The sequence below is a fragment of the Dipodomys ordii genome, unplaced genomic scaffold, assembly GCF_000151885.1.
Source record: "Dipodomys ordii isolate 6190 unplaced genomic scaffold, Dord_2.0 Scaffold78, whole genome shotgun sequence".
Classification (NCBI taxonomy): Eukaryota; Metazoa; Chordata; class Mammalia; order Rodentia; family Heteromyidae; genus Dipodomys; species Dipodomys ordii.
Window position 1 is genome coordinate 1,677,452 of NW_012267294.1, and position 11,344 is coordinate 1,688,795.

Consider the following 11,344-nt stretch of genomic DNA (forward strand, 5'->3'; position numbering starts at 1 on the left):
GAAAGAAGGGAGGAAGGGAGGGAAGGAAGGAAGGGAGGGAGGGAAGGAAGGAAGGAAGGAAGAAAGGAAGGAAGGAAGGAAGGGAGGAAGGAAGGAAGGAAGGAAGTTGCTCACATCAGGACATTCTATCCTGTACCTAAAACGCTGCTGCTTTGCTTGTACCCACGGTTCCTTTTAACTATGCTCAACACCTACTGTGGGTTCATGGAATTACTCAGAGTCACTAGCTGGAAAACAACAAAAAGACAATCTGTTAAGGAAGGGAAACCATGCAAAATGAAGCAAGGTTCACACCCTGCAAATGCACTCTCCCCCAGATTTGAGTCCCTAAGAGCCGTGCGTGGAGACGTTCCTTTGCCAGGTGAATCCAAGAGAGAAAAACCAGAAACCCACAGGTGGGAAGGCAAAGCAGCTCTCGCAGGCATCCCCGCCCGAACAGGCCCCCTGCCCCGGGCCCGGAGCCGGGGAGGCTGCAGGTCCACCGACCGCGCATCATTGTCCGGGCGGCCGCAGTCCCGGCCCAGCCCCCGGGGTCGCGTCGCCCCGCCCAGCCCCTCACCAGCTCCGAGCTCTCGGGCTCCGCGGCTGCCGCCGGCGACCACCAGGCCCCGGCCCCATCTCCTCCCTACCCCGGGAGCTAAAGCCCCCCGCCGCCCCTTGCAGGTCCCTCAGACCCTCCTCTGCCAACCCCACTGACCGTGCTGCGGGCTTGCTGCCGCGTGGGCGTGAGTGGCGGGCAGGGAGCCGCACTCGGGGGCCCCCTCGCGGCCGGGACGCAGCTCACCCGGCCGCTGGGCTCTGCGGGCAGCCGGGGAAACTGTGGCCCTGGAGCATGCGCACAGGCAAAGAGGGCTCCCCCCGACCCCACCCCGGCCCCAGCCCCAGACACCGAGCGACCCGCGCGGGCTCCGCATCCCGGCGTGCACGCGGCCACCTGCGCTCATCAAACAGCCGCGCCGGGCGGGACCTGGAGACCCGGGAGACCGGGGGTCGCGGGCGACTGCCCGGGGCCGGGCGGGGTGGGTCCGGACCCGGGGAAGACGCCGGGAGCCAGCGCCCGAGAGCCTGGGCTGTGAACTTCCACGAGCCGCGCCCCGATCGCGGCCTGGCACTGGGTCAGCGGCCCGGGGTCTGCGTCCTCCTGAACCCACGACTGCGGAGGCTCCTTCCGAGTCTGGATGGAGGAGCCCGGCTGTGTCAGTCATGGACAACCCCCCCCCCCCCACGCCTGTCTGTCTGTCTGTCAGTCTGTTTCTCCCCCTCTCTCCTTCTCCTCACTCTCCCTCCTTCCCTCCCTCCCTCTTTGTGTCTCTGTCTCTGTCTCTGTCTCTCTGTCTCTGTGTTTCTGTCTGTCTGTCTGTCTGTCTCTCTTTCCCCCTCTCCCTCTCCCCTCTCTCCCCTCTCTCTCTCGGTTTAAAGACAGGTGTGCTGAGTGAGGGCCACTTGGAACACCCAGAGCATGGTAGGATTGCCAGTTAGAGGGCCACACATTCTTTTTTTACTTAAGAAATTATTATTAATAAGTTTTTTATTGTGAAAATACCGTAGAGAGGGGTTACAGTTACATGAGCAAGATAATGAGTACATTTCTTATCAAGCATTGTTGCCTCCTCCTTTGTTTCCCCCTTCCCATCCCTGCCCCCCCCACGCCCCTGCCAAAGTTGTAAAGTTCGTTTTTCGACATAATGTCTTATACATCTCATTGTTGCAATGAGTCCACCTGTATCCCTATTTAAACAATTTGTTTTTTTTCCCCTTCCTCTCCACAAATTATACCAACATCCAATACAGTGAAAACAGGGGTTATACCGTGTGGGTGGGGGACATACAAAGCAATAAAAAAAATCACCTTATATATATGTTAGAAACAATAACAAGAAAGAAAAACCACCTGAAGAATAAATCTATAAATACCTTTTAAAAATGGATGAGAGAAGAACGCTGTCAGAAAATCCAGAGACTGAAACATAGCTCCTCCAGAGGCCAAATCTCTGTGGACTCTGAATGTTTGGGAGCAAATTCAATTATAGCTAATTATGCTGGAGGCAGATTACATGCTAAGTACCTCGCCTGCATTCTTTTGTAGAATCCTCACAACCAGCAAGGTAGGAATCACGGAAACCATTTTATAATGAAGGGACCTAAAGCTCAAAGGACTTAAGTAATTTTCTGAAAGTCACCAAGTTAGAAAGAGGCCCATATTTGAAGCCAGACTGCAAAGTCTGATTTTGGCAGAAGAACTGTTGGATTGAACTCAGAGGTCTGGCCAGCACTCCACATTACACCACATTCCAAGGCCCCATTGTTAGTCCTTGACCAGGTCCAGATACCAATTTGCATTGTGTGTTGAAGTAATCAATCATTGGCTGTCTCTGAGGTTTTTTGAGAAATATAGAAAAAATATATATTGAGGGTACTCTTTGAGGAACAGTACACATTCTTTGAAAAGACAGGCTAAATTAAACATATATGGAGCACTTACTGCATACCAGGACACTGCCTTCTCCATATCCTCTTTCTCCTTCCTACTTTTCAACCCCACTTATTTTTGCAACAAGTCTGTCAGTAAAGTAGTTCTTACAGTTCCTGTTTTGCAAATGAAAAACCTGAGATTGAGGGAGTAGATCTTGGGGTGGGGAGTGGTGGTGTCTCAATACACTTGTCTGTTTAATAACAATTCAAAATGGCCATGTGAAATCCATGAACAAGTGCTGCTTGGGAACAATAATTGCTTCTTATGTTTGATGAACACAGAAAATGGGAAAAAATTTCAGGTCATCAGAATAGCCAGGACTTAGAATAATAGTGCTGTGGAGTTACGAGGAGGGTAGCAGTATTGGAGTTGATAACTTAAGAAGACAGAACTTGGTTAGGTGTGATCTTTCAAGTCTGATAGGAAAGAATGGCAGTGGAAAGAATGAAATGGTGCTCAAGTAGTTCTCAAGAAAGGCTTAGGAAGCAGTGTGGTAGATTCTAATAATGGATTTGGCAACTAGTCTGCCCATCTTCCAACAAGAAAAGTACATATTCCATAGAGTTGTTATGGGACTAGAATAAAAGAAAAGTTTTTGTAAAGCACTTGAGCATGGTACTTAGCAACTGCTGATTAAGAATTCGTTAGAAGACAAATACATTAGGAAAGGGATAGAACTCAGGGGCACAATAATTGCTTATCCTATACAAAGGCCTGGATTTGATTCTCAGCATTGGGGGGAAAAGCCCCAACAAGTACATAGGAAATTAAGAAAGTCTCAAAACTGTCCATACTTTAGCTGTTCCCAAGACCATCCTCAGACAAATAATTTTTCTGGAAGTCTCAACTCATTGGTATAACATTGAGTATATGGGCTTTATTATACTCAAGGTTATGAGGATAGGATATATTAAACTTGACCAAGGAAAGGCAGTATAAGACTAAATCTCAGAAGGGTTTAAATGCACAGCCTCTGGTCATCTTCTCCTTCTGCAGTCCTAGATAGCATTGCCTCCTCCAGTCTATGAAGTGTGACAGACTTCAGACAGTATTGTTGAACCAGGTGCCAATATCTCACGTCTGTAATCTTAGCTACTCAGAAGGCTGAGACCTGATGATCATAGTTCCAAGCCAACTCTGGCGGAAAAAGTCTGTGAGATTCTAATTAGTGAGCAAAATGCTGGACTGGAGATGTGGTTCAAGTGGTATAGTATCAGCTGTGATTGAAAAGTCCTGGAAGCAGGGTCTCATGCCTGTAATTCTACTAGTTAGGAGGCTAAGATCTGAGAATCATGGTTACAAGCCAGCCCAGGAAGGAAAGTTTGTGAGACTTCTATCTTAAATTAACCACCAAAAATCAAAAAGTGGATCTTTGTTTGGCTCAAGTGGTATATTTTAGCCTTGAGAAAAATAAGCTTGGGACAGTGCCCAGGCCCTGAGTTCAAGCCCCAGTACCCTCCCAGCACCCCCCACAGAGACAGAAAAGAAAAGGAATAAAGGAAAGCCTTAGTACCACTACACACACACACACACACACACACACACACACACACACACACACACACACACGTTGCCAACTAGGAAATTTCACCAAAGCTCTGGTTCCCAGAGTCTTTTATTATAGAGTCTTCATTATACCAGCATAATTAATGAATTGCCTATATGATTGGATTTGATCTCCAGGCTTCCTTCTCCTCTCGGAGGTCAGAATGTTAATAAGTGGTGCAATACTACCATCCTCTGATCACATGATTAGTATTTCTCGCATTTCTAGCTCTTGCCCTGAGTCATTTCATCGTACTAACGATTGTTGAGGGTTCACCATGATCCATTTCTGTGTGACTTATTTTCCATCACTGTGAAAAATGCCTAAGCAAAACAATTTAAAGGAGGATTTATTTTGGCTTAAGTTTCAGAGGTTACAATCCCTGGTCACTTGGCTGCATTGCTTCTGTGCCCATGGTGAGGCTCAGCATCTTGGCAGGTGCATTTGGAGCAAAGCAGCACCTCATGACAGATAGGAAGCAGAGAGGGATGTAGGAAGGGGCCAGGGACATGAGATACCCTTCAAAGCTCCTTCAAATGATCCACAAGCCCTACCTCCTAATAATCCCTTCATCTATGAACGCATTAATGAGTTATTCCATTGATGATACTGGCATCCTCATGAGCTAATAACCTCTACTTCCAGTAGTTGGGGACTAAATTTTGAACACATGGCTTGTGGAAGGACATTTCATGTACAAATCTGAATAGTCTACTTATCATAAACTATGAAGTGTGTTCTGAAGGCACTCCTAATACATGGGAATCTGCAAGAATTTAGAGGTCATCTGTGAATTGGTTAAAAGTCAGCTGTCTCTTTAGGTGAGGAAACTTCCTTAATACATAGATGCGAAAGACTTGCATACCACAAAAACTATCAAGCATTATTTAAAGTAAATGAAATAATACATAAATAAATGGGGACTACTCATGTTCATAGATTGGAAGATGATATTGTTATTATTAAGTTAATTTTGTTACATACTATCTAGAATGACCTACAGATTCTATGCAATTGCTATTAAAATTACATTTTTTTCAGAGTGGACAAACCAGTCTTCAAATTCATGTGGAATTACAGGGGGCCCAAAATAGTCAGAGTAGTATTGGAAAAGAATAAAGTTCTGTCACACACTTTCCAATACTAAAATCTACCACATATTAGATCAAATATAGCATGATAGTGGTATAATGTTGGACATAGAGACCATTTGGACAGAATTGATAGTCTAGGAGTAAACATATATTTATGGCCTATTGGTTTTTGAAAAATGTGTCAAGATGATCCACTGAGAATCAAAAAGTCTTTCTAACACATGGTGGTAGCCAACTAGGTATTCTTATGAAAAATAATAAAATTTTACTCCTGTGCTGAGTCATATATAAATATTAACACAGAATGCATCCATTATAAACAAAAGGACCAGACTATAAGACTTGTAGGAATACAGAAATACTATTTTATAACCTCAGAATTGTAAATGGTTTCTTAAATGACAGCATCAAAAGTGGAATAAAGAAAGGAAACTTAACAAGATTAAAAACTTTTGTGCATCAAAGGAAATAACACTGTGAAAAGCAAACTACAGAATAGGAGAAGATACTTAAAAACATATCTGGTAAAAAAGTCTATTCTGAATATGCAGAAATTCCTATATTGAAATTTCCATATATCCTGAGCACATAAGTTTAAAAATAAAGAGACAAACAGAGCCAGGTGCTGGTGGCTCATGCCTATAATCCCAGTATCAGGAAGCGGAGATTTGAGAATTGAGGCTAGAAGCTAGTTTAGGTAGAAAACAAAAGAGACGATTATCTCCAATTAACCACCAAAATTGAGGAGGTGTGAAGGTGTGAAGGAGAAATTGGGACTAACTAATAGCATGGGAAGTTGGGAGGCACAGAGGGTGGAAATGTTCTGAAATAGTTTGGATGATTATTTAACATAACAGTCACTGAAAACTTTGAATGGCAAGTACACTGTTTAAACATAGTAATTTTTTTTTGGGGGGGTCCGGTCGTGGGTCCTGAACTCTGGGCCTGGGCGCTGTCCCTCAGCTCTTTAGCTCAAGGCTAGTGCTCTACCACTTGAGCCACAGCGCCACTTCTGGCTTTTTTTCTTTTTGCTTATGTGGTGCTGAGGAATCGAACCCATGGCCTCATGCATGCAAGGCAAGTGCTCTATCACTGAGCCACCTTCCCAGCCCTACACTGTTTAAAAAGAAATGTATTCAATACCTGACTTATGTAACTGTAACCCCACTGTACAATACTTTTACAATAAATTTTTTTTAAAAAGAAATAAAAAATAAGTTCACTAAAAACTTTGAATGGAGAATTTGTGATGAATAAATTATACCTCAAGCAAAAGGATATTAATGAAAAAGGATTAAAGATACCTTCCTATTTCTTCTTTCTTCCTTTTCTACTTTCTTCCCTTCTCCCTGCTTTTTTGCTTTCTAGCTTTTCTTCTTCGTATTCGTTAATTCAAAGAAATATTAGAAGGTGTGGTGACACATACCTGTAATCCTAGCTCTGGAAAGCTGAGACAGAAGGATCTTCATTTCAAGGTCAGTCTAAGTTATGTAGTAAAACCTTGTCTCCTAAATACAAAAGAAAAGAAAACCCTAATGACAAATAGAGCAGTTGAATCTGTCAGTGAAAGTTCAGTGAGGGAGGGAGAAGATAAGAGTTCATTTTTAATCAGCAGAGTAAGTAATACATGGTTAGTAGATGCATACACCATGCTGCTGTTTCTTTGAGGGCACTTAAAATACTGTCCTTTGTCATTCAGAAATTCATTTCCCATGTTACACTTCTAAATAAACTCAGCAGTGATTAGATGGATTGTGGTTTGAAAAATAGTTTGACACATACAAATGCTCTCATTCTTTGAAAAAGATCTTTAATAGAATTGAAACATGGTATTTTATATAGAAGTATGATGCAGACTAGAAGAAGATCCTCTTCACCTTGCATGAGTGGCTAAAATCTTTACCTCATACTTGCAGACCTAAGACCTAAAAAACGATTCTTATCTCTAATATCTTACTGTTTACTTTTACATTAGTCATGATTCTAAGAAAGAAAATCTACTTAAGGGACATCTAGTAGTTCTGAACATACATAGCAGAGAACAAGTCTGTGGGTCATTTTCAGGTGCTGTGTCAGAGTATGCTATCCATAACAGTCATTCAGATAGTATAAGATGGTGTCCTGAGGGAAAAAAAATGAATTCAGTCTGTAAGAGATGCTTGGAAATAGTATGCCGTAGTGGGGCTTAAACTCAGGGCCTGTGTTCTGTCCCTTAGCCTTTTCACTTAAGGTTGGAGTTCTACCACTTGAGCCATAATTCCACTCTGGCTTTTTGGTGGTTAATTGGAGCTGAGACTCTCATGGACCTTCCTACCTGAGGTGGCTTTAAAATTCTATCCTCAGATCTTAGCCACCTGAGTATCTCAGAATTACAAGTGTGAGTCTCCAGTGCCCTGCTGGAATACTGGTGAAGTTTAAGATTTTTCTTACACTCTCCTCTTCCGTTCAACTTTAATGACAAAATGTCTGAAAAAATAGTCGAGACAATTCTACGCTAGTAATCCTCCTCGAGGAGATTGAATATTGCAAATAGTGAAGAGTCAAAGTAATCCTCCTCGAGGAGATTGAATATTGCAAATAGTGAAGAGTCAAATACAATTGTTCTTCCCCTCCCCCAAACTCATGAATAACTTTAAAATTGTCCTAAAATCTGGACATTATTCCAGAAGCAAAGATTCTCCCTTAATACCACGACGAATGCATACATCTGCTTTGTTGTTCTTCATCTAGCCACTCCTAATCAAAAAATTTATAGCTTACTAAATATAGGTAGAAAATGCCAAACGTCTGGGAGTTCTGGGAAGACCTCCAAACACAATGTGCAAGTAGATGAAGAGCATGCTGTCTGAAAATCTAAACATCATGCGAGATTTTTACTTTCCCTTTTCTCAAACTGCAACATCAAGGTCTTAGCACCAGAGGGAACCATTGTCCAAATGTTGGAAGGATTGTAGCTTGATAAGGCACACAGCTCATAACTCTTTAATGATAAGAACCTAATACAAAAGATTGATCAACAACGATGGAAAGGATTGAACCAAAAAGTAGAGAAAGGTTGGGCATGTGTGGCTCATGCCTGTAATCCTAGCTACTCAGAAGGCTGAGATGTGAGGATTGTGGTTCCAAGCCAGCCTGGGAAGGAAAGTCCATGAGACTCTTATCCCCAATTAACCACCAGAAAACCAGAAGTGGCCCTGTGGCTCAAAGTGGTAGAGCACTAGACTCAAGTGAAAAAAGCCCAGCCCTGAGTTCAAATTCCATAAATGACAATAAATAAATATGTAGAGACAGATACAATCATTATATAGTTCTATTTTGGAGTACCATGTTATTTTATCTATTAAATATCCAAATATTCTAGGTACTCCTAGAGCTCTAACCCAACAAGAGAAACCACATTAGAATCAAGCTTTTAATAGAAATCTATATAATAAATTTATATAATAAATATAAATATTATATAAGAAATTTATATAATAAATTGACAGGTCTATATTGGTTTTAGTTTGCTTAAAATGAGATAAACATGTTTGATGAAAACAGAAAATATTAAAATAGAAGAAAATAAAGAATGCAGATATTTGTGCTCATAGTATTGTCTATCACAGAGCAAATGATAACAATCACCATGTGGAGAAGGGGAACATATGTTGTCGGGAACTCTTGCTTGCAGCCCCATGAATCAGCACAGTTGTAAACTCTAGACTAATGTGAGAAAAGACAGATAGAATGGCTTGGCAGTTGCATGGTCCAGCTTGGCAGAAGTCCAATTTTTGCACAACAGAACTGCAAAATAAACTGGAAAATGTTGATGCCGCTGAGGCTTTTATAGGAAAACAAATGATGGGTGTGATAATAAATCTTGACAGTTTCCTGATTTATTAAGACATTGTTATGATGCTGTTATTACCTTTTTTTAGTATTATTTGGCAAATGATTTTTACTATTAGAGGAGGAGAGCTGAGAAGAACTTCTACTTTTCCTTTTTTCCTCCGGGGGTAGGGCTTGAACTCAGGGCCTGGGCGCTGTCCTTGAGCTTTTTTGCTCAAGACTAGTGCTCTACACTTTGAGCCACTGATCCACTTCTTACAGTTGTCTTGTGACTGGAGATGATTCTCAGATCTCAGCCTCCTGAGTAGCTAGGATTACAGGTGTGAGTCACCAGTGCCTGGCTCTTTTTTTAAAAAAAGTTTTTATTTTATTCTATAGAAAATTGGAAGATCTTGATCTAATTGCAGTTTTGTTCAATTAGCTAACCTTCTTTTGAAATATATTTAAGATGTGGCACAATTACACAAGGCAGTCTGCCTTTTCTCTCACCTAGACTACTGGTCAGTTACCCACTACCCACGTGGATATAGACTTTCTCAGAGTGGGAAATGGGAGTAGTATTTATCAACAAAGCAAGCATTGAGACAGAGCAGAAAGTGTGAAGGATTATGATGTGGGTAGATGACACAAAGTTGGGTCTCCTTTTCTCTTTGAAATAGAGAAAGCATATATTCTGTCTTGCTGCGCCTATCACTGGAAGTCTGTTCATGTAATTTATGTGCTGCTTCAGTAATCTGCTGTCATTGCATGTGATTTATTCATCTTCCTTCAGTGTTTTTTGTTTGTTTGTTTAGTATTAGATCTCACCGTGCAATCGGAAACTAAGAACATCTGGATGTGAACTACACAGTTGTCCTTGTTGAATTCTGAGAGCCTTGGAGTTATAAAAAAAGGTGAATCAGGGGCTGGGAAGGTGGCTCAGTAATAGAGCACTTGCCTTGCATGCCTGAGGCCCTGGGTTCAATTCCTCAGCACCACATAAGCAAAAAGAAAAAAGCTGGAAGTGGTGCTGTGGCTCAGGTGGTAGAGAGCTAGCCTTGAGCTGAAGAGCTGAGGGACAGCACCCAGGCCCAGAGTTCAGGCCCCACGACCAGACCAAAAAAAAAAAAAAAAAAGGTGAATCAGAAAGTCTCAGATACATTTCAGTTTATATATTCTAGTGCTCTAAGATTTTTAAAAAAATGTAACACCTGTGATCTGTCCCTGGCATCTTGAAATTCAGCTGTATGGAATGAGGCTGACTTTGGTACCTTTGACATCACATAATGGAGCTTAAGAAAATCATTTTCAGGTTAATAATTGTGTCCTGTGACCCTGCTTCCTGCCTGACCCTATTTAGGGGCAATTACATCATGCTGTAATATGGTGATAAAAATGTGGACAATAACTGATAGACAGGGATGGAAAAGTGAAGTTTTATATGCAAATATTTGTTTAGAATTAAAATTTAACATATTTTAATTCCTTAGGTTAGAGACAACCTCAATCAAAGAATAAGGAGGCTTTCAAAAGTAATTTATTTATACATATACTAAAAACATATTTGGTAATATTTAATTTCAACTATTTGAACTATTTGTTAAATTCTCATTATGTATGTGTCACTTTTCTATCTTGGTGAGCAAAAGACCTTGCATCATGCAGTATTCCCCTTTTTATTTTATTTTTTATTGTAAAGGTGATATACAGAAGGGTTACAGTTACCTAAGTCAGGGAATGAGTATATTTCTTTTTGAACAGTGTCACCCCTCCCTCATTTTCTCCCAGTTTTTTCCCTCCCAACCCTTCTCCCCCCAAATTTCCAACATAGTGTCTAGTGAGTATCACTGCTGTATTAGTTCACCCTCTGTCTCTCCATTTCTGTGTTTCCCTTTCCCCTCCTGAAATCAGGTAAACTTACACAGAAGACAAAAGATACAGAAATAAAAAACAGCAACAAAAGGGGGAAAACAGAAAAAAAGAACCACAGCCTCCCTGAGTAGCTAGGATTGTAGGTTGAACCACCAGTACCTGGCACATTTCCATTTTTGGCGTTTGACTGTAACAGTTCACAAACTCCATAGCAAACAGCAAGACTCAACTTCAACTCCTGGCCATCCCAGCTTCTGGCAAAAATACTCTTCCTTGACCACCATAGAGATGAAACAAGAACTTCACAGGTTTAACTTGCACCACTTTTATTTTTGGTCAATGTTTTGTTTCTCACAGTTATTCCCATTTAAATGTGATCACAGCTCATAAAAGCTCCTTATAAGTGATTTATGTGACTAAAAATATATAGTACAGATATTTTCTTTACCTTGTCATACATGTTTTTGTTGTCCTAAAATCTTTCTCATATATATAGTCATTTGTGGGGCCTGGGTACTGTCCCTGAGCTCTTTTGCTCAAGGCTAGCAT

At 41.5% G+C, this 11,344-nt stretch overlaps 1 protein-coding gene across 1 annotated transcript in view; it reads left to right on the forward strand.

Annotated features, from left to right (window-relative positions):
* Positions 1-11,072, forward strand: part of LOC105991863 (atherin-like) — a 17,432-nt gene extending 6,360 nt beyond the window's left edge. The window contains 2 exon segments of the mRNA XM_013024609.1: positions 333-1,196; positions 11,008-11,072. Of these exon segments, the coding sequence (XP_012880063.1) occupies positions 333-1,196; positions 11,008-11,072 (929 nt within the window).
* Positions 11,073-11,344: the final 272 nt, after the last annotated feature.